The sequence below is a fragment of the Taudactylus pleione genome, unplaced genomic scaffold (assembly GCF_031769625.1).
Source record: "Taudactylus pleione unplaced genomic scaffold, aTauple2 ptg001144l, whole genome shotgun sequence".
Classification (NCBI taxonomy): domain Eukaryota; kingdom Metazoa; phylum Chordata; class Amphibia; order Anura; family Myobatrachidae; genus Taudactylus; species Taudactylus pleione.
The window spans coordinates 40,260-65,103 of record NW_028285545.1 but is presented as its reverse complement, the minus strand read 5'-3'; the positions used below and the strand labels follow the sequence as shown (position 1 = coordinate 65,103).

At 45.8% G+C, this 24,844-nt stretch overlaps 1 protein-coding gene across 1 annotated transcript in view; it reads right to left on the bottom strand.

Moving 5' to 3' along the window:
* LOC148453481 (zinc transporter ZIP9-like) overlaps positions 1-24,844 on the bottom strand; it is a 41,725-nt gene that overhangs the window by 9,192 nt on the left and 7,689 nt on the right. The window contains exons 2-4 of the mRNA XM_088462069.1: positions 18,352-18,457; positions 14,611-14,796; positions 9,839-9,907 (exon numbers count right to left, since the gene is read on the bottom strand). Coding sequence (XP_088318195.1) covers positions 9,839-9,907; positions 14,611-14,796; positions 18,352-18,457 — 361 coding nt within the window. The remainder of the gene's footprint in view (positions 1-9,838; positions 9,908-14,610; positions 14,797-18,351; positions 18,458-24,844) is intronic.

Genomic DNA, 24,844 nt, shown 5'->3' with positions numbered 1-24,844 from the left:
TGAATAGATTCTGGGGGAAGTGAAGCATTACACAGCAGTGTCCCACGTCACGTAGCAGCAGGTATACTGTAACACCAGATCCGGATCAGGAATCACATAGACTACAGGCGTAACCCGTTTATCCATCGCAAGCTCAGATAAGGATTTATTAGTACAGAGTCAGTTGTCTGTTTCCCGTACTAGACTAATTAGCCTTCTTTTGAATTATTGCCCGACTGGGTAAAGTACTTTATATTACCAGATGCTAATTATTTCCATAGAGAATTAAGAGTATGGTCTGCAAAGCCGCTCTCCTATCTGGCATTTGTCATTTTTCTGAGCAGATGTAACTTGGATAAAAGTTGTGTTTGTAGTGTAAACTCCATTGGGCCAGGGACTGATGTGAATGGCCAAATATTCTCTCTGTAACGCGCTGCGGAATGTGTGTGAGCGCTATCTAATATATATATATATTAGGGGTGTGCACCGGCCACTTTTCGTGTTTTGTGTTTTGGTTTTGGATCTGGATCTTTCTTCGTGTTTTGGATCTGGATTGGTTTTGCCAAAACCACCCTTCCGTGTTTTGGGTTCTGGGTTTTGTGTTTTGGATCTGTATTTTTTTTAAAAAAAGCATAAAAACAGCTAAAATCACAGAATGTGTAGGTTTTTCTGCTCCTATGCTATTATTAACCTCAATAACCTTAATTTCCACTCATTTCCAGTCTATTCTGAACACCTCACACCTCACAATAGTGTTTTTATGTCCAAAACGTTGCACCGAGGTAGCTGGATGACTATGCTAAGCGACACGAGTGGGCGGCACAAACACGTGACCCATCTAGGCGTGAAACTGCAGTGGCAGACAGGATGGCAGTTTGAAAAACTAGGCCCCAAACTGTACATAATGCAAAGAAAAAAAAGAGGTGCAAGATGGAATTGTCCTTGGGCCCTCCCACCCACCCTTATGTTGTATAAACAGGACATGCACACTTTAACAAACCAATCATTTCAGCGCCAGGGTCTGCCACACAACTGTGGCTGAAATGATTGGTTCGTTTGGGCCCCCACAAAACAAGCTGGCAATTAATGTGTCCCTGCACAAACTGGCTCTATGGAGGCAAGATGTCATCCTCATCCTCCTCATCCACCGATTCCTCACCCTCTTCAGTGTGTACATCCTCATCCTCACAAAGTATTAACTCGTCCCCACTTGAATCCACCACCACAGGTCCCTCTGTACCTTCTGGAGGCTGGTCTCCCTGGAAGAGCTGATAATTCATTTTGATGAACATCATCTTCTCCACATTCTGTGGAAGCAACCTCCTACGCCTTTCGCTGACAAGGTTCCCGGCTGCACTAAACACTCTTTCGGAGTACACACTGGAGGGGGGGCAACTCAGGTAAAATAGAGCCAGTTTGTACAGGGGCCTCCAAATTGCCTCTTTTTCCTGCCAGTACAGGTATGGACTGTCTGCCATGCCTACTTGGATGCTGTCACCGATGTAATCCTCCACCATTCTGTCAATGGTGACAGTATCATATGCAGTGACAGTAGACATGTCAGAAATTGTTGCCAGGTCCTTCAGTCCGGACCAGATGTCCAAACTTGGTCCTGCCTGCCCTGCATCACCGCCAGCGGGTTGCTTAGGATACCTAAGTTTTTTCCTGGCAGCCCCAGTTGCAGGAGAAAATGAAGAAGGAGCCGTTGACGTGTCACGTTCCGCTTCAGCTGACAGTGTGTTCACCAGCAGGTCTTTGCACCTCTGCAGGCTTGTGTCGGCCGGAAAGAGAGACACCACATAGGCTTTAAACCTAGGATCGAGCACGGTGGCCAAAACGTAGTGGTCTGATTTCAACAGATTGACCACCCTGGAATCCTGGCAAAGCGAATGAAGGGCTTCATCCACAAGTCCCACATGCCGAGCGGAATCGCTCCGTCTTAGCTCCTCCTTCACTTTCTCCAGCTGCTTCTGCAAAAGCCTGATGAGGGGAATGACCTGACTCAAGCTGGCAGTGTCTGAACTGACTTCACGTGTGGCAAGTTCGAAGGGCTGGAGAACCTTGCACAACACGGAAATCATTCTCCACTGCGCTTGAGTCAGGTGCATACCCCCTCCTTTGCCTATGTCATAGGTGGATGTATAGGCTTGTATGGCCTTTTGCTGCTCCTCCATCCTCTGAAGCATATAGAGGGTTGAGTTCCACCGCGTCACAACCTCTTGCTTCAGGTGATGGCGGGGCAGGTTCAAGAGTGTTTGCTGGCGCTCCAGTCTTCGGCACGCAGTCGCTGAATGGCGAAAGTGGCCAGAAATTTTTCGGGCCACCCAAAGCGTCTCCTGCACGCCCCTGTCGCTTTTCAGAAAATTCTGCACCACCAAGTTTATTGTGTGAGCAAAACATGGGACGTGCTGGAATTTGCCCAGATGTAATGCCCGCACAATATTGGTGGCGTTGTCAGATATCACAAATCCCCAGGAGAGTCTAAGTGGGGTAAGCCACTGGGCGATGATTTCCCTCAGTTTCTCTAAGAGGTTGTCGGCGGTGTGCCTCTTACTGAAACCGGTGATACACAGCGTAGCCTGCCTTGTAACGAGCTGGCGTTTCTGAGATGCTGCTACTGGTGACGCTGCTGCTGTTGCTGCGTAAGGTGATACATCTACCCAGTGGGCTGTCACAGTCATATAGTCCTTAGTCTGCCCTGTTCCACTTGTCCACATGTCCGTGGTTAAGTGGACATTGTGTACAACGGCATTTTTCAGGACACTGAGGACACTTTTTCTGACGTTTCTGTACAGTCTCGGTATCGCCTGCCTAGTGAAGTGGAATCTAGACGGGATTTGGAACCGGGGACACACTACCTCCATCAATTGTCTAAATCCCACTGCACTAATGGCGGATACCGGACGCACGTCTAACACCAACATAGCAGTCAAGGCCTCAGTTATACGTTTTGCTTCAGGATGACTGCTGTCGTACTTCATCCTCCTCGCTAAGGACTGTTGGAGGGTCAATTGTTTAGTAAAAGTAGTGGTGTTCCTACTTCCTCTCTGGGATGATGAACGACTCCCAGCAGCAGCAACAGCAGCAGCGGCAGCAGTAGGCGTAGCAATGCAGGATCCTCCAGAGGAATCCCGGATAGGAGAGTCAGTCATGCCAGTGACATGGCCTGCAGGACTACTTCCGATCCTGACTAAGGAGGAAATTGACGAGGAGGGAGTTGACGGTGTGGTTTGCAGGCGCTTGGATACAACAGGACAACGGGATTTAGGTGTCCCTGGACTGCTTACGGTCTTAGCCAAAGTTTCTGAACTTGACAGTAACTTTTTATGAACGCGCTGCAGGTGCCGTATAAGGGAGGATGTTCCTAGGTGGTTGACGTCCCTACCCCTACTTATTTCACCTTTACATATGGTACATATGGCAAGACAGTTGTTGTCCGGATTTGGATAGAAATATTGCCAGACCAAAGAGGTGGAATGTTTGGTCTTCTGCCCAGGCATGACCGTGATGGGCTTTTTCATCCCACGGACAACAACTGTCTCCCCCGGAGCCTGATTTAAACAAACCACATCACCATCAGAATCCTCCTCGCCAACTTCCTCCTCAGCGCCAGCTACACCAGTATCCTCATCCTGTTGTACTTCAACAGTGACATCTTCAATTTGCATATCAGCAAGTGGACTGTGGGTGCTCCTTTCAGCACTTGCAGGGGGCGTGCAAATGGTGGAAAGAGCCACCTCTTCCCGTCCAGTGCTGGGAAGGTCAGGCATCGCAACCACCACCACACTTGGACTCTCCTTGGGGATTTGTGATATCTTCTTAGAAAGCACAGTTCTTCGCTGTGCTTTTGCCAGCTTAACTCTTTTGATTTTTTTAGTGGGAGGAGGGCTTCCATCGTCATGTGAAGCTGAACCACTAGTCATGAACATACTAGGGATCGACCTTAGCCGTTCCTTGCCACTCCGTGTCGTAAATGGCATATTGGCAAGTTTACGTTTCTCTTCAGCTGATTTAAATGTCTTTTTCAAGGTCATTTTCCTGAACTTTGCCATTTGGGATTGTATGTGCCCTCTACTATGACATTGGGCATCGGCCTTGGCAGACGACGTTGATGGCATGTTATCGTCTATGTCATGACTAGTGGCAGCAGCTTCAGCACTAGGAGGAAGTGGTTCTTGATCTTTCTCTATTTTATTTTTATCGGAGAAAGTTTGGTCCTCCATTTATGTTATATCGATTTGATATATACGTGCGGCTAAACACAGAAAATAATTTTTTTTTTGGTTTGGACTGGAGTGTACTTTGTGGGTTACAGCACCTTTTAACGGTCAAGCCAGCCGGCCCTTTACTTATGACACAGGCGCACGCTTGGCACTACTTTGTTGATGCACGTGCGGCTACTGCGCACACAATTCACAAACACAGAAAATAATTTTTTTTTTGGTTTGGACTGGAGTGTACTTTCGGGGGTTACAGCACCCTTTAACGGTCAAGCCAGCCGGCCCTTTACTTATGACACAGGCGCACGCTTGGCACTACTTTGTTGATGCACGTGCGGCTACTGCGCACACAATTCACAAACACAGAAAATAATTTTTTTTTTGGTTTGGACTGGAGTGTACTTTCGGGGGTTACAGCACCCTTAACGGTCAAGCCAGCCGGCCCTTTACTTATGACACAGGCGCACGCTTGGCACTACTTTGTTGATGCACGTGCGGCTACTGCGCACACAATTCACAAACACAGAAAATAATTTTTTTTTGGTTTGGACTGGAGTGTACTTTCGGGGGTTACAGCACCCTTTAACGGTCAAGCCAGCCGGCCCTTTACTTATGACACAGGCGCACGCTTGGCACTACTTTGTTGATGCACGTGCGGCTACTGCGCACACAATTCACAAACACAGAAAATATATTATTTTTTTAGCACTTGGGGGGAGCACCCCTGATGGACAGAGCACCCCCTGGACAACACTACAGCACTCCTTTAGGACTGGGACACTGCACAGGACTTTGGAGTGGACACAGCCCCTATGGAGAACTGACTGCACAACACAGTCCAGCCAGCCCCTATGGACTTTGAAGTAGTGGACACAGCCCCTATTAACAACAGCAGCACAGCACAACACAGCCAGCCCCTATGGACTTTGAAGTAGTGGACAACAGCAGCACTACACTACACTACACTACACAGCCCTAACTCCCACCCTCCCTCTTCACTGTCCACAGCCGAGTGAGAAAATGGCGCCGACGCGGGTACCTTATATAGGATCCAAAACCCGCGAGACTCGGAAGGCGGGATGATGACGTTTTGCCTCGATTTCAGATCCGAGTCAGGCGGGAAAAGTCGAGCCTGACTCGGATCGGGGGGGCTCGGGGGGGTTCGGATTTCAGAAATCCGAACCCGCTCACCCCTAATATATATATATATATATATAAATATATATATATATATATATATATATATATATATATATATATATATATATATATTAGTCCATCGGGTTGGCACTCCCTCCACCAGGTAGAATGACCGGGGTGCCAGCAAAAGAAACCATAAATATACATCCAATAGGCAGCAGCACTTGTCGGAATTCCAAAAAATAAAGAGAGATACACCAGGTGCTTCAAAGTTTCGGGTTTATTTCAACCCTTCGTCAGTATAAATATATAAATATATATAAATATATACACACACATACACACTGCATCCGGAAAGTATTCGCAACTCTTCACTTTTTCCACATTTTGTTATGTTACAGCCTTGTTCCAAAATAGAAAAAAAATTAATTTTTGTCCTAAAAATTCTACACACAATACCCCATAATGACAACGTGTAAAAACTTTTTTTCGAGCTTTTTGCAAATTTCATTAAAAAAAAAAAAAAACAACACTAAAAAAATCTCCTGTATTAGAATTATTCGAGATTTTGTCTGGGCAGCCCGCAAACCCCGCTTCAACCACGATATACTATTTAGGAAAAAAACACCAGGGAGGCCTACAATTGCCACATTTGCTTCGGCTTCGTTCACATCCCCTTCTTTCCCCCACCTCTTCCACTTTAACACCTCTATTTGGTAATCCGGCTTTTGCACCGGGGATCCCAGCAAACTCATTTAGATTGTGGAAGTCACAGGGGATTCTCAAAATCAACCAACTATTTGAAGGTTTGGAAATTATGAGTTTTCCCTCTATTCAAACTAGATGGGCGCTACCTAACAGCGAGATTTGGAAATATTTGCAGATAAAACATTTCCTCTCGACTCTAGGACCTCTTAAAACGGGAGGGGTAATATTCCGTTTGAGAATGTGTGTGTAGTTCAGGGATCCCCACCGCACCCGCTGTCCTATATTTATACTCTGTTAATTGAAAGGCATTTTTCTGGTAAACCAAAATTTATTTCTGATTGGGAATTGGATTTAAGGAGATTAATAGGAGAGGATGATTGGCCGGAGATTTTTTGAAATACTTTTGCTGCATCTGCAAATGCATTAACTATGGAGACACATTATATGATCCTCACACGCTGGTATCGTTGCCCTAGCCAGCTTTCTGTATCCAGGAGTTCCTAGCATTTGTTGGAGGTGTGAGACAGAACCAGGAACACCTTTACACATCTGGTGGGAATGCTCTTCTATTAGACCCTTTTGGGACAAAGTAATTGAAACGGCAAATCTTATTCTCCATGAGGACTTGCCTTCGTGCCCTAGCTTTTGGCGTTTGAACCTTGTTCGGAAGCCCTATGCATATTTTAAAAAGTCGCTACTCCGTTATATATTAAGTGCGTCCAAAGCTGTGATCCCTGTTCACTGGAGGTCCAGGCTGGCCCCCTCCATGTCTGAGTGGTGTACACGTTATAATCACTATATGACTATGGATGATTTGATTTTATCCCACTCAGACAGGGGTAATAATTTTACTGTGACTTGGCATCCCTGGTTGCAGTATAAGGAGTCAGGCCACTATAAGATGCTTACACAGGTATTCAATGTGGGTGCGATAACATCGTTTTTTGCGTTAATATCGCACTTTTTAACTTTTTTGCATTAATATCACTGGATTTAGTTTTACACCGTATTCAATTTCAAAGACTTATCGCAGTTTTGAAAAGTCTTTGATAAAAAACGGGGATAACTTTTCACCATTGAATAGGTGTCGAAAAAAAGTGCAGAAATGGGGTTTAGGGGTGCAGGCTTAAAAAAATAGCCTGCACCCCTGAGATTGACATTTAAAAAAGAACTGTGTCAAAAAAAAGTTTAAAAAAAATATAGGGACACCCCAAAATATTAATTTAAAATTGGGGTGCAAAAAAAAAAAAAAATGGGAAAAAAATTGTTAGACAATAGGGAAATAGGTTCAGGGCTATTCTGCAAGTATGCGGCAGGTGTTTTCTAGAATAGAATTATAGCGGCAGGTGCACAAATGCAGAATTTTTTAAAAATTACTTTAGGGACACCAAAATATGCCAGCACCCATTTTCATGTACCCCAAATTTGATGGGACCACTTAAAAAAAATGAAAAAAATAACCTAAGTTCTCTTCTGCAACACTTCTTCAATGTCGTAAAAAAAAACACAACTGCTGCGGCTATTTAAATCCCCGACTTTCAATTAAAGGCTAAAACGGGGGTACCCATAGTGTTCCCCCATGTTTTTACAACTTTAGGGGGTCTTACAATTATTTTAAGGAAAAATTCGTAACTTTACGCAAATCCAACTTCGGAGTTTCCCGTTTTCGTTAATTTTATTTTGAATACGGGGATAAGCGGGAGCGCGCACCATACCTTTATGCAGAAAAAAACTCTGATATGAAACGTTAACTTCGCCAGGGAAGTTAACCTTTCATATTGAATACCCCTCTTAGTCTTAATTAAAGAAGTGCACAATAGGCTCAGGGGATAGATTTAATAACGCATTAAAATAGAGGATCAGACCTAGTAGTTCTACGATATGGTAAGAGGCTTCTTTCTTTGTGTATCTTTTATTTTTCATTTTTCATTTAATTTTTTATTTCATTTATTCTGATGCAACTGTGTTTGATAAAGATTTAGTTGGAAAATTCGACCATATTGTGTAACAATTTCAATTATATGGATATGTCAAATGCTGATTCCTCTGTCAGGTTTTCAATTGATATTTGTATATGTGAAATAATTAGTGTTTGTATTTTTGTTATGGTCTTCAATAAAAAACATAATGCAAACAAACAAAAAAAAAAATCTCATGTACATAAGTATTCACAGTCTTTGCCATGAAGCTCAAAATTGAGCTCAGGTGCATCCTGTTTCCACTGATCATCCTTGAGATGTTCCTACAGCTTAATGGAGTCCACCTGTGGTAAATTCAGTTGATTGGACATGATTTTGAAAGGCATACACCTGTCTATATAAGGTCCCACACTTGACAGTGCATGCCAGAGCACAAACCAAGCATGAAGTCCAAGGAATTGTCTGTAGACCTCCGAGACAGGATTGTCTCGAGGCACAAATCTGGGGAAGGGTACAGAAAATATCTGCTGCTTTGAAGGTCACAGTGAGCACGATGGCCTCCATCATCTGCAAATGGAAGAAGTTCGGAACCAGCAGGACTCTTCCTATAGTTGGCCGGCCACCTAAACTGAGCGATCGGGGGAGAAGGGCCCTAGTCAGGGAGGTGACCAAGAACCGAATGGTCACTCTGTCAGAGCTACAGCATTCCTCTGTGGAGAGAGGAGAACATTCCAGAAGGACAAACATCTCTGCAGCAATCCACCAATCAGGCCTGTATGGTAGAGCGGCCAGACGGAAGTCACTCCTTAGTAAAAAGCACATGGCAGTCTGCCTGGAGTTTGCCAAAATGCACCTGAAGGACCATGATGAGATAAAGATTGAACTTTTTGGGGTGAATGCCAGATGTTATGTTTGGAGGAAACCAGGCACCGCTCATCACCAGGCCAATACCATCCCTACAGTGAAGCATGGTGGTGGCAGCATCATGCTGTGGGGACGTTTTTCAGCGGCAGGAACTGGGAGAATAGTCAGGATAGAGGAAAAGATGAATGCAGCAATGTACAGAGACATCCTGGATGAAAACCTGCTCCAGAGCGCTCTTGACCTCAGACTGGGGCGACGGTTCTTCTTTCAGCAGGAGAATGACCCTAAGCACACAGCCAAGATATCAAAGGAGTGGCTTCAGGACAACTCTGTGAATGTCCTTGAGTGGCAAAGGTGCATCATCAAAGTACTGAGCAAAGTCTGTGAATACATATGTACATGTGATTTCTTAGTTTTTTTTTTTTTTCTTTTATTAAATTTGCAAAAATTAAAAAAAAAAAACTTTTTACACGTCATTATGGGGTATTGTGTGTAGAATTATGAGGACAAAAATTAATTTATTTCATTTTGGAATTAGGCTGTAACATAACAAATTGTGGAAAAAGTGAAGCGTTGTGAATACTTTCCGGATGCACTGTATATACTGTACACAACTTAATAAATAATATTAATCCCAATTTTGTAAGCCATTTTCCAATAGCCCGGCACAACTTTGCGACATTCACTCGGCCGTGTAAACAGGAAAAATGGTCAACCTAATTTCACTAGTTTTACGGCCACAAACGTGTTTGCTGTACGACCCTCTACAGTCCCCGATTGAATTTTTTGTTTGAAAAACGTGCCAGTCACAATTGTCATTTTATTACACGCTTTACCTTTTATACTTTAAACTTCTGGGAGGACTTTTTACTGCACATTAAAATGATGTAGGAATAATAAAAATGATCGGTGATATTACGCGCACTGCAGCTTCTATATCATGTCATTAGAACCCTCTTCCCAAGGACAGGCCACATCTCAGAGATAATAATAATATAGGTAGGTTACCTGCAGCGTGAATCACCAGCCCCAGTGTCGCAGTGATGCTGGTTCCAGCAGACATCCCAGTCCTGGGATCTGAAATCAGAACGATTATCACAATACAGAATGTGCTCTAAATATTTTTGCAGTTTGCATTAAGTGTAAATATAAATGAATTCAGGTTTTTATGAACGTCAGAAGGTTTGGAAGAAGACCTGTGTCCCTTAATAAGATTATCTGATTTATGTATAGTCGCCCATACGACCTTACACCTCTTAAGAAAAAGTTTAGAGTAGGAAAAAAGTCCCAAAAAACTTTTCTTATTCTAAACATTATCCTGTAGCTGCTCAGCCCCAAATGTATCTTCATTCCTAGTCACTGAGTTACAGTATAAGTAGTAGTAGCAGCGGGCCGGTTTGTGAGCAGGTGGCGGGTTACCTTGTCCCACCCACCCGGCCCACCACCCACTTACCTGCTCTGTGTATGTTGCTGAAGTATTACACAGGCTTCTACCGCACATACTACCATTGATTTCTAAAATGCTTAAATGTTTATTGAATACTATCCTCTATGCCGCACTGTAACAGGGCATGTAGAGCCCACCAAAAAATCCTGGATCAAGGGGTCACTGTTGAGTATATTATACATAACACAAAGGTTTTAGATGACAACAAACAACACAATAAAAATACAATATAGACATGTCTGGCTGGAGATTTGGTGGTAACAGAGGGCAAAGGTCATTTACCCACGCTCTCCCTGTATCAGGGGCAGGACCAGGTCTGGCGATGCCACTTCAGTCTCTGCTACCACATCACTGCTGCTGGGAGAAGAGATAGGTCCTCTTCTGACCACATTCCATTCCCGGGAGCGAGGTCAGGCATTGCTGGGCCCTACAGTAGCTGCACCCTATGTAGGGGCTGGAGTTCTGCCCCTGTCCTATAGCAAAGATCCTAAGGTGCCCGAATAACCGACACCATAGGAAGATCTGCAGGTAACTTATGGGTGTTAATAAAATTGCTGCCTCTACCTCCACTCCTTACCTCAGGGGATTGCTAACCTCGCTGCTGAGAGACTACAATCCCACCGACATGAGGGGAGACAGCACAATATAGGTGGGAGGGTGTCAGAAAAGGGGCGATGAGGCTGCAATATTCTGCTATGTGCATATGAATAGGGAAGGAAGGTCAGATCATGTGCCCTACCAATGGACCCGTGCCCACATATTAAATAATGATAACTAGCAGGCGGAAGTTGGGCAGCTATTATTTGTGTTTATCGGTACCGCTGCCATTAGGGGGGGATCCAGTATCTAATGAGAAATTGGAGAAGAGAAACAGAGAAACAGAGGCCTATTTGTTAGTAACGGTGCTATGGCCCAGAAAATGAACTTTCCATATAGAAGTTGTTAAGGGGCTCACGTCGTTGGGCTACAATGGTGTTAGCCATCGCTGATATCACTGCCGGGTGGGTGTCGAATACATAGGTTACATAGTGAGTAGGCCTAGGATAACTTCCTAGGGGGTTCCCATCCATATATGTATTAAAAGGTAAATCATTGGCATAACTAGGGCAGGGCGAACGGGGCACGTGCCCTTGGTGCCATGGCAAGCCCTGCAGAGGGGGGCGCCGCCACCCACAGCATTGTACCCACAGGCGGGGGGCCACCACCACCACCATTGTGTCCTGTGTCAGCCCCATAACAAGCAGGCAAGTGTGACTGCTAGCCTGGTGCTGACTTGGCTGCCTGTAGGGGGAGCTGCAGCAGAATTTTGTGTGCGTGGTGCCGGGGGAGGGGGGATGCTGGCTGCATTTGTGTGAAATAAGTGTGTCTCTGTATAGGCATTAAGTGTGTGTATGTATGTATGTATGTATATGTGTCAGTGTATGTGTGTGTGTGTGTGTGTATGTATGTATGTATATGTGTCAGTGTGTGTGTGTGTATGTATATGTGTCAATGTGTGTGTGTATGTATGTGTGTGTGTGTGTCTGTGTGTTGAGAGACAACACAGGGGGGGAAGGTGATGGTGTGCTGAGAGACAACGCAGGGGGGGAAGGTAATGGTGTGCTGAGAGACAACGCAGGGGGGGGAAGGTGATGGTGTGCTGAGACACAACACAGGGGGGGGAAGGTGATGGTGTGCTGAGAGACAACGCAGTGGGAAAGGTGATGGTGTGTTGAGAGACGACGCAGTGGGGAGGCAATGGTGTAGCTAAGAAGAGATGACACAGGGAGGGAGATGATGCTGTGGCTAAGAGATGATGCAGTGAGATGATGGTGTGGCTGAGAGATGACACAGGGGGGGATGATGGTATGGCTGAGAGACACAGGGGGCAAGAAGTTACACAGGGGGAACGAGTCTGGATGAACCGCTGTTGTTGTATGATGGTGAGAAACCACGGTATAGGTATGGTGCGTATGGTATAGAAAGGCATGTTCCCAGACTGACAAGAAATTGGTGGCGTGTCATGTTGGCCCTCCCCATTTTCAGTAGCCACGCCCCTTTCATTGTTTGACAACGGCCATTTTTTGCCGCACGCCTAAAGTGTGCAAAACTTATTTTCCTATGTGGAGGGGGAGGGGGGTTGCGCCAATCTTAAATTTGCCCTGGGCTCCGAAGACCCTAGTTACGCCACTGCATTGGCTGCCTGCATAGCCGGCCCTAGGTATAATAAGCATATGTCTAGGGGGCGACTACCGCATTTCCCCCCCCACTGGTTCTGCATGCCCCTCCCCCCTGTCCTGCTGCTGCCATGTGGAAAGCTGTGCTGGGATCAAGTGGCTGATCCCAGCACCGGCACAGGAGGAGATGTGTCCCCTGCGCCGGGGAAGCATAGGTGGCGGGTAGCCGGCGCTGGGACGGAGTATGTGTTCCTAGCACCGGTCAATCGTCAGGCGCGGCGGGCAAGACTTGGCTTGGTACAGCGTCGGCCGCGGCGGGTGTTTGGCTCTGGCCGCGAGCCAAACCCGGCTTGCGGGCCAGCAGCCAATAGGAGGCAGACTCACGGCGACTTGTATCAGATGCCTCTGACTGGGAAAAGGCAATACGGCGGTGGAGAGGGAGTAGTGAAGACCTCCTGAAGAGAGTGCCGTGGCAAGAGTTCCGGCAGCCGTGGAAGAGGCCAGAAGACGCCGTGATCAAGAAGGAAGTGGCGTCGCCGCTGGCCAGGACAGGCCAGCGGCTGAAGAATGCGGCTGAGGACCGTAGAGGACTGCGGGGGTGGAAAGTAAAAGAGCCTCTTCCAATGGAGCAGGTATGCCCTCCATGAGGCCTTCCATATACCCCCTCCCTAGACCACCAGGGTTGTCGGGCACTAGGCCCGTGGGGGCACTGTCGGGCAATAGGCCCATGGGCATATAGGTAGGCGCAAGGCCCAGGCTACATAGGGGGCATCAGGCCCTAGAGGGAGTTATTGCCCTATAAGGTGTAAGTGACCTGGGCACTAGGCCAGGTCACTATTGAATAAAGTTGGCGGGCACTAGGCCCGTGGCCATAGGGAGGCCACCTGTTTTTTCCAGAGGGGTTGTTCAGCTCGGTATGGGAAGTTGTTAGGGGGCAACAGTCAAAATTTTGCCTAGGGCACCAAATGGGCTAGGGCTGGTTCTAGCTGCCTGATCAGGTTAGGCTGGTTCCAAAGCACAATAGAATTATTGGCAACAAAAGCTATGTAACAGTACAGTCAATAGAATGTGCACATATGGTGAGTACCAGCATACGCTTGTAATAAGAGCGCACTATTATCCAAGGACAGTGCAGGTTTATTTATACACAGCAAACAATAGAGGAGTGACCGCACATACATGGTACAGGTCACATACACAGCACAGGTCAGACACAGGTCACATGGGCGGCACAGGTCAGGTCACATGGGCGGCACAGGTCAGGTCACATGGGCGGCACAGGTCAGGTCACATGGGCGGCACAGGTCAGGTCACATGGGCGGCACAGGTCAGGTCACATGGGCGGCACAGGTCAGGTCACATGGGCGGCACAGGTCAGGTCACATGGGCGGCACAGGTCACATATACACGGCACAGGTCACATATACATGCAACACAAGTCACATACACACCACATAGGTCACATTCACAATAGGTCACAGGTAAAGACATCGTAATAACACAACGTTGTAATAGTAAAACTTGAAATGTCTTCCTGAGGTCATCACAACCCCCCTGCCTGTCACCGTTGTTGTATCCTTCTGTGCTCATGCCACGGCCCACCGCCACTCAAAGTGCACACACAGGTCCTTATTGAGAACGCATGCATTTAACAAACCATAACTACAAACAAACGGGAATAAAACAAAATAAAAAATAAATCAGAACGCACACGTCATTGTATGTTGGTCATGATTCCCCTGATCCCTACGGCATGTCCCTCTGGTACTAGAGAAGAGAATGGATGGTGCTAGGCTGGGACCTTATTGTAGCAGGATTTTAGGTTATTCCCAGGATTTAGATGATTTCTGGAGATTTTGGCCTCTGAAAATGTCCCCATTTATCAATTCTGACCAGCTGCCCAGTACAACTTCTTACATCTGCGTATTTACTTCAATCCTCACAACCTGCCCTTATTGCCTGGGATTAGTAATATACGTGTTCAACGACGAGCATTTAAGAAACATTTACATTGTAACCAAATTTAGTAAAACAAGTTATAAAGGGGAATGTGGGGCTCCTGGAAATGATCTTCAAATGCAATCAACTTTGCTGCGTTTATACCAAAGCCATGAGCACTTTGCCTCTTCTCAGGTCATGTAAAACCTGCGCGTGACGGAGCCGCTGTGTAATCTCACCGTGGTAGGAGCAGTAACTTGAAATTTGGTCCACAATGAACATGAGCACGAATCCCGTGACCAGGAAGACCCCGATGAAGAAGTGAGCGGGAACGGAGGATCTGATCTCTGCGACTTCCTCCTCCATCACCGCGGCCTCCGTCACATTCATAATCTGCGCAACATTCAGGCATTTCACCGGGGAGCCTGCAAAATACACACGTACAGATGTCTGTGAATGACAATATGCCCAATGCCCTCCAGAGCCAGGATGGTGCGCATGTATTATCGTCATTATTATTAGCATTAATTGACAGGCGCATCAAAATTCTGCAGCGCCATACAGATGAAACCAGAATAATATATAGACACAGTTACAAGTGTAGTTATAATTACAGCACATACCAATGGGCTGAGAAAGTGGACCTAAGGGGAGGGATGAAACAATAGGAAGGAGGGCCCTGCCCATGAGAGCTTACATTCTATATAGAACACCAATCAGGTAGTCACTCGGAAATTACACCTGTGCTTTGTCCTTTCTCAGGGAATTATCTGCCATTTGTCTTTTATCATTAGAAATCAGTGTGAAGAGGCCTACAGTACTCAGGCAATGGAATGCAAGCGAGTTTATAAAGGGACGCATGGGGAATGCAGTGGTACAGGCACAAGTTTAAGGGGCGTGGTCATCCACCAGAGGGGGTGTGGCCAGCCACCACAGGCGCTTGGCTAACCATTAGGCATATCTTGGTGTAGTTTCTATAGAAGGGGACCAAGCCCCCATGTTGATCCGTGGTACTGCTCCAGCAAGTAACAGACGTCTAATAGAGTAACTATGTATAATTTGAAATCGGGAACCTGACACCTAGAAGACTGGGGTGAGCCCACAGGCAGTGTGGCCCACTGGGGATTTTCCCTGTACCATTGGGGGCCAGTCCAACCCAGCTGCACACAGGTCCTTCATATTAGCACCATTCATCAGGGAGTGCGGAAAGAGCCTAGGGGGCATATCCAATTAGCCGCGGGATTTCACCCGCGGCTAATTGACAGGCAAAAGTCCCACGACACGGGGTTTTGCTATTCAATTAAATAGCTATTTCCCCGCGTCATTAGACCGGAACTCCCGCCCGAGAACACACCGATTCCGCGAGAACTGCGGAATCAGTGTGTAATACCCGCTTGCGCGAGGCAAAATAGGGCGGCCTCACGCTGATTTTACCTCGCACCTACATGAGGTGCGTGGTAAAGTCAATCAGCGGGGACTCGCACACGGGGTCTCAGGGACACCCGTGCGTGGAATCCCTGCTAATTGAATCCCGTCCAGAGCGACAATTAGCCGCGGGGTTTATGGATAAGCCCCTAGGTAGGCAAGCCTGACTAGGGAATGGCGAGGTTATGCAATGAATCGGACTGTTCTTACAGAGGTGATTCTAACATCAGTAATACATAGCTGGCGTGAAGTGATGGATATAAAACGGTTTGGAGTCAGCACCCTGCATGTACAGTAGATATAAAACAAATGTTGAAAATACGGTTAGACTGGCCAGAATCACGCCCCGTGTCTGAATCTCGCCGGCATCTCAAAGGCTGTTACATACTGTAAGACCCAGAGACAACAAGCTTTGGTCATTGTTCACTAGTTAAAAATCTTGTCAGTTCACAGGCGGTTTCTCCCATGAGTTGAAGTTGCGCCTCACCTAATAGTAACACAATGGATAATATTGTTTCTATTGAAGTAATAAAACATAGTACTTTACAATTGGCCGGGCCACGTCTACTGAGGTCATGAATATATACGAGAGGATATAGTGGTACTGAGGAGGAACTCTCTTCTGTCACCTGCCAGGACCGCTATGCCCATCAGCTCGCTCCCATCCCCTCACCCCCACCTCCCACCCCTCTTTAAGTTCCTTTGGCTGGTTTGGAAGAGGAACAGATTAGCCCCAGTTTGGCTGGGGCGAGGGCTCATAAACTAAAATCTTTTCCCAAACTGGTAGAGCAAGCCGAGCCAGTTTTTCAACATAAATATATATACATAAAAGGGTGTGTGTGTGTGTGTGTGTGTGTGCGCGCGCGCGCGTGTGTGTATATATAGATGTGTGTGTGTGAATGTGTATATAGATGTATGTGTGTGTGTATATAGATGTGTGTGTATGTATATAGATGTGTGTGTGTGTGAAGGTGTATATAGATGTATGTGTGTGTGTGAATGTGTATATAGATGTATGTGTGTGAATGTGTATATAGATGTGTGTGTGTGTGTATATAGATGTGTGTGTGTGTATATAGATGTGTGTGTGTGTGTGTATATAGATGTGTGTGTGTGTATGTATGTATGTATGTGTGTGTGTATATAGATGTATGTGTGTGTATATAGATGTGTGTGTATATAGATGTGTGTGTGTATGTATGTATGTATGTATGTGTGTGTGTGTGTATATAGATGTATGTGTGTGTATATAGATGTATGTGTGTGTTACTGAGCTGAATAATCTGCACCTTTACCATGCACTCTCTCACTGCAGTCAGATCAGCGACAGGCAACCAGGTACTCTTCAGGGGCCATGAGAAGGGCCACGCCCAGCCCAAAATATCAGTAATAAGTTAAATCAAAACATGCGACCAAAGAAAGAGACCTGTCTGTAATAACGTATCAGCATTACTGTAGGTGACGACCCGGCTGCTTTGAGCCTCTGTTTTGGACCGTGAATTGGATCCTATTCTCATGGGTGAGAGAGGGGCTTCATCTATCTGCAATGGAGCGGGGGAGGTAATCCTGCTGGGCAATGTCAGGGTGACAGAGTATTTTACCTCCAGGATTCAGAGCTGTAGAGCTTAGTTTTGAGACTTAGGAGTTTATATACTAAGCGGCAGCATGTAAAGTCGCTTCCCCATTGTGTGTGAGCCCCAAACTTAAAACGCCAATTATTATAGTAGCAAAACTCTGCATTTTTTTGCCATTAAAGTCATTGGCGGTTTAAATTTGGGGCTTAAACACACCAAGAAGCTGCAGCTTTTGCAAATTAACACTCACATCCATGCTATTATATCATCAGGCAGAGGTATTTGTGCGTTACCCTGGGATATAGCAATGCAACACAATGATATATCTCACAGCTAGAAAAATGATATAAATGCATGACTGACTGACAGAGGAAAAAAGACAAAAATCAATATATTTGTAAAAGTTGCAATACGACACATACAACAAGCCACTAAACTAAAGTGATCTAAAGACGGAATACCCATTTACAGACTCTATGGGTTTATAGTTTATATCGATGATCAACATAACTAATAACATGTTTTTGTTGGTTTAATAGTTATTTATATAGCACACATATACTGTAGTGCTCTACAGAGAATTTCAATCATTCGCATCAGTCTCTGCACCAGTGGAGCTTACAATCTATATTCACTATCAGATGAAAACACAGACAAACTATGGTTCATTTATTGTCATAATTGAATTAATCTACCGGAGTGTTTATGGAGGAGTGTAGGAGAAAGCCCAGAGCACCTGCGGGAAGCTATTCAAACACGTGGAGCACATACAAACTCCACAAATACATGTTTCTTAGGTTTGCCAAATACACAGCACTTTTACTCTTCATTATTCTGTGTATAAATGGAGAATGAGGACGCTTTGTACCAGCCGAGACATCTGGAAAGATTAGTAGCAGAGTGTGGCCAAGCTCGGCTTGAAACGTTTTGTCCAGACACAACAAAGCGGCTGCATTTTAAAGAATATGGGGCTTTTCTAACCTTTGGAAGAGCCGTCCAGTAGTTCAATCCCTTCTGGTATAATTATAGCCAATGCTGTTCCACAAAGCAAGCCGGCCCCCAGGACACTCACAAACTGCAGCTTTTGCTGTAAGAGAAGGACGGATGTTACTGGTGGTGATAGATTACACGGAGTCTCTGAGCCTCGGTTCAAGGTTCTGTTCATACAGCCCTGCAAATACATCCTAGGTGACAGATAAAGGCCAGATGTACGAAGCTCTGGAAAGTGATAAATTGGGGAGTGATAAACTACCAACCAACCAGAACCTAAGTGTCATGTTTCAAACACAGCCTGTAACTTGACATTTAGGAGCTGAGTGGTTGGTAATTTATCACTCTCCACTTTATCACTTTCTAGAGCTTAATACATCTGCCCCAAAGGGCCTCATTCTGAGTTGCACCCGAAAGCGCAAGCAGCAGCGTCTATTGACGGTCGCCTATCTGCGAGTTTATACAAACACCCTACAAACTCCTTCCCTTGTGTACATGTGTGCGAGGAGCGAGACGCCCACGTTTAGCGCACGTGCGCACTGTATTAACAGTTGGCACTTCCTTATACGTAATGTCGAAGCTGGATAATTGACAAGATCGGCTTAAAATTAGATCGTAAAGACGCCATCTTGCGACTGGCCGCAAGACGCCATTTTAGAAAATGAGATCGTAAGACGGCATTTTTGCAAATGGCCGCCCAAGCGTTATTTTAGGTAAACTCACGCTTAAGTACATATGGCGACATTACTATTAGCATCATGCGATTGCATCTTTCACCATTTCTCATACACACAATTGCGCTGTTAACTAGTCACATATTAGCGAATGCATAAGATCCTCTATGAAAACGCTGTTTATTAGCTTCATGCGCACGCATCTGCCCCAAGTTAACTAGCGTCTTTCTATCAAACCCCAAATACTTATACAGTACATATTCACATAAAAGGTCTCATAAGCTTTAAAGTATAAGATTCAAGTTTGTTCATTTATTATAATTGCTGTGAAATAAAGGTTATTTAGTAGCTAAGGTTTAATACATGATAAATAAGTCATGTTTGATATTTTACTGATCGGCACTCTTTCAACAGCATTTTGATATCGTCAGTGCATTCTCAACTTATGGACTGCAGAGACTTAAAGCACCGAAATGTACATTATATGACCAACTATTAGGATGTGCATGAACAGGAAACCAGAGACAACCAGTTGTTAGAGGCTGGACTGTGTCTATTTGAATAAACTTGTTAAATGCTCTGCATCAGATCATCCTCCTGGGAACCAATGGCGTCAGCGACAAGCCTCTCTATTGTGTTGTCTGTTTCTGTGAGAGTATAAACGTGTGTGTTGTGACCCCAGTCTGAGTCTTCTTGCTGAATGCTGATAGACGGAGGTTTCTTGCTGAAGCCTACATCTGGCCCAGAGCGCTGCGTATGTATAGTTGTACTTGGGTCTGTATAATTTCTTTGCGCTAAGATATGACGATCACAGCGTGTAACTTGACTGTACTTTTACTTGAATAATACTTTGTGCTTTGGAACCACAGGTTCTAGGTCTGGAGTCTTTATTTACTGTATGACTGCGTACGCAAAATAGCGTCATCCTTAGAGGTTTATAGGCAGGATATCAGAAGGTATAGGCAGGGGTATTTAGAGGTTCAAAGTCAATATCCTTAGTAACCATCGGTCGCACCATTGAAAGTTGCACCAGCCCTATGGCAGACGCAGTTTCTCTGTCTGCCCATGGCCTCCTATGCCTGCGGTTGTGCATCTGGGAATGCAGCTGCTTGCGTTGACACGCCCACAACACTCCTATAACACGCCCATTGTTGCGTGCACTTCTAGCGACCGCCCACTCACCACCCATCGTTTTCCTGCCACCTTTCTGATACAGTCGGAATCGAACGCGACAGCGGCTTTGTGCGTACACTCTGTGTAATGTAAGCGACGTGGAGGGGTTTTCAGAAATTTTTGTGCATGCGCAGTTGCTCGACTATGTGAATATCGGCATTGCGTGCGGATTACATGCGACTCGGAAGCAGGCACAAAGCGTATTTGTGGAGAGCTGTACATTCCATATAGATGATTAAATATCACAAATGTATGATTTCTGCGGTAATAAAGTGACCCATTATTTTGCTCCCAACTTCGGCCTTATAGACCCGAGTCATTACAGGCACACCCCAGAATGGCTGCTGGCATTTGCTGTCACAGACAGAAGGATGGGTCACAGACGGAAGGATGGGAAAGCAAGCGTTTACACCAAATCACGCATACACTGCGACGCATATAGCGAAAATGGAGCCATTAACATCAGTGGCGGGAAAAGGTGACACAAAGATGTCCTCTCCTGTAACTCATCACGTGTGTACTCAGTGACATCATACGGGGGGGGAACAGCAATAACGTGAGGATTGAAGGTTATCCAGTGTAATTTGACGAATCCGAGGCTCCGCGCACACGGGTGGTTTTTATACACCCGCCTAAAGCCCTTCAGTCTCAGTAGCTGGAAGGACAGAACTCAGATAATGAATCCCTGTTAGGCAATGAGGGATTTCTGTCACATCACACTACACAACACGAATGCAAAAATACAGTGCGTGTTCCTTTTTTTCTTTTTAACTTCTGTCGCTCAGTCTTACAAAAAAAAAAACAGTCAGCACAGGCCGCCAGTCGCTCGATAAGGATTACATACCCCGTTCTGTGCCTGCGGCTGGCCTCCCCCATTCTTGCCAACTCTCCCTCATTGTCAGGGAGACGCCCTGAAATAGCAGCAATCTCCCCGACTCCCTGAAGAGTCCAGCAATATCCCTGATTGAATCTTACACCCACTGTGAAGCTGTATAATATAGATATATATATATAAAAAAATAAAGAAAGATGTATACATTCAAAAGTGATCATTAGTGTAATTTCCCTGCATTGGGTATAAGGCCCAGTGACCCCTATGGCTACATAATGTATTTTCTGAAAAATATCAGCGTTTTTATTTATTTATTTTTTTTAATCAACAAATAGATCTTACTAACTGCTTTGGGTCTCATTTACACTTATGGAGCGTACACACGGTCAGATTTGTCAGACTTGTCAGATTTGTCAGATGAACGACTGAACGATTAAACGATTTGAACGATTTGGACGATTTGGACGATTGAACGATTTTTGACTGCATTAAAATGAATGGAATCGTCCAAGTCTGACTGCAAACCCATCAGATGTCAGATATCGTTATCTGACAAACGGGAACGCGCATCGTTGATCGTCCATCGTTCAGGCATGTCAGATATGAACGATTTTCCTTCAGATATGAACGACTGAACGATTTTTAAATCGTTATCGTCCATATCTGAAGAAAAAATCTGATCGTGTGTATGCACCATTAGATGGAAGTCAATTTTATGACACGCCTCTCAGATGTAGCAGTACACGCCTATCACATGTATGACACGCCTCTCAGATGTAGCAGTACACTCCAATCACATGTATGACACGCCTCTCAGACATAGCAGTACACGCCTATCACATGTATGACACACCTCTCAGATGTAGCAGTACACGCCTATCACATGTATGACACGCCTCTCAGATGTAGCAGTACACACCTATCACATGTATGACACGCCTCTCAGATGTAGCAGTACACGCCTATCACATGTATGACACGCCTCTCAGATGTAGCAGTACATGCCTATCACATGTATGACACGCCTCTCAGATGTAGCAGTACACGCCTATCACATGTATGACACGCCTCTCAGATGTAGCAGTACACGCCTATCACATGTATGACACGCCTCTCCGATGTAGCAGTACACGCCTATCACATGTATGACATGCCTTTCTGATGTAGCAGTACACGCCTATCACATGTATGACACGCCTCTCAGACGTAGCAGTACACGCCTATCACATGTATGACACGCCTCTCAGATGTAGCAGTACACCCCTATCACATGTATGACACGCCTCTCAGATGTAGCAGTACACGTCTATCACATGTATGACACGCCTCTCAGATGTAACAGTTCACGCCTATCACATGTATGACACGCCTCCAGGTGTAGCAGTACACGCCTATCACATGTATGACACGCCTCTCAGCTGTAGCAGTACACGCCTATCACATGTATGACACGCCTCTCAGATGTAGCAGTACACGCCTATCACATGTATGACACGCCTCTCAGATGTAGCAGTACACGCCCATCACATGTATGACACGCCTCTCAGATGTAGCAGTACACGCCTATCACATGTATGACACGCCTCTCAGATGTAGCAGTACACGCCTCTCAGATGTAGCAGTACACGCCTCTCAGATGTAGCAGTACACGGCCACTTTACCGCCGCACTCATAGGTGCTGCTTTCACAATCGCCCTGAAAAGCTTATTCAAGAGTAAGCAAGTATGCCTCTGCCTCATCACACATGGAAAGTGCTTGAGGAAGATATAAAATCTCCAGGTGCCCGGGGCCTAGCAAGCAATGAAAGCAGGGAAACCTTCAGTCTCAAATTTGTACGGACGATCTGCTTATGTCAGTGGTTCCCAAACGTTTTTGAATCACAGCGCCCTATAGTATCAGCATTGTTTTCATGGCACCCCTAAATGTAAGTTTACTACATTTTTTTCTGAATCTCTCTATAGCAAAGTTCCCTACCCTCTAAAATCTCTTCCCGGGAGAAGCCCGTGTAAGAGAAGCAGGAGGGTGGCAACGGGGGTGGGGCCTGATGATTTGTGTCATTAAACCCCGCCCCCTCGCAGTAAAATTGCTGCGATTGGCTATAATTTGCATAGGGGGCGGGGCCAAATGGTGTGATTAATGAAGAATCATGTCTTAAGCCCCGCCCCCTACACAGAGAGCCGCGATCGCCGTGGGAATTCTCCTCATTCTGCCCACTTCACTAGGAAGTGGGCAGAATGCGGGAGAAATGCCTACCCTCCCGGGGGTGCGGGGGGTTACCCGAAAAATCGTGAGCCTCCCGCGAAAACCGGGAGGGTGGCAAAGTGAAGTAAATTGTGCTGACCTGTCATCCCTGGGTCCAGTTATGTGGAGATGGACAGGTTTGTGCTTCTGTTTGTCCACATATTTACATTAACTTGTCCTTTAAATAATTTGATTTGGTGCTGGACCAGAAACCTGAGGCACCCCTGCAAGTGTGCCGAGGCACCCCAGGGTGCCACGGTGCACAGTTTGGGAACCACTGGCTTATGTCATTGTAGAGGCCACTGACATGAGGCGCCCATGTCTGCTGCCTCTACTGCCAACCTCTCCTCTCTTCCCGGCCTGTAGGGAGATTTATCAAACCAACTAAAGTGGACACGTGAAGATGTTGCCCATAGCAACCTGATTCTAGCTATCATTTTGTACAATGTAGTATATAATTGACAGCTGTGATCTGATTGGTTGCTAGGGACACTTGTCCTCTTTAAAAATGTTTGGTTCAGCTCCCACAGAAAATCTCCCACAGTCTCTGGTATGGCTGGTTAGCGTCCCATATGTACACTACCGTGTTTCCCCGATAATAAGACCTACCCTGAAAATAAGCCCTACCCTTACTTTTGTAGCCCGGTCTAAAATAAGCCCTACCCCGAAAATAAGACCTACCTTATTCTCTTTTTGAGCTGGGAACGCTGCAGAGACCAGCGTTCCCAGTCATGCAGTGCGCGGGTGACGTCACCCGTGCGCTGAGGATCCAGTGCGGCTGCGCCCGCTGGACCATATTAGATCCAGTCAGCGCGCAAGTGAGAGGGACATCCCGGACGGCGGCGACTCAGGTAAGTAACGTACTTGCACTGCAATAAGGGGGCCTGCATAAGGGGCACTGCTACACAAGGGAGGCTGCATAAGGGGCACTGCTACACAAGGGAGGCTGCATAAGGGGCACTGCTACACAAGGGAGGCTGCATAAGGGGCACTGCTACACAAGGGAGGCTGCATAAGGGGCACTGCTACACAAGGGAGGCTGCATAAGGGGCACTGCTACACAAGGGAGGCTGCATAAGGGGCACTGCTACACAAGGGAGGCTGCATAAGGGGCACTGCTACAGGGGGGGGCCTGCATAAGGGGCACTGCTACAGGGGGGGGGCCTGCATAAGGGGCACTGCTGTCAATGTTAGTTAAAATAAGACCTACCCCGAAAATAAGCCCTATGGTGTTTTTTGGAACCAAAAAAAAAATAAGACAGTGTGTTATTATCGGGGAAACACGGGTAGTAATATTGTTATAACATTTGTTATTTTATTGTCTTTATGCTGTACACTGGCTGTGTGTTTTATGTGTAACGTGATAATATCACATATGCAGATAGGATTAAATTCATTTAATTTTTTTAACTGATGCACAGCCTACAGATTCAGCCTAATATGCAATATACAGTACAGATGAACCAGAAATACTGAGTGTATTTTACTGTACACATTAATTAGGTGCTTACAAATTTAATAGTGAGATCAGAAAAACCATCAAACTTACGTGGAACGAAAATAA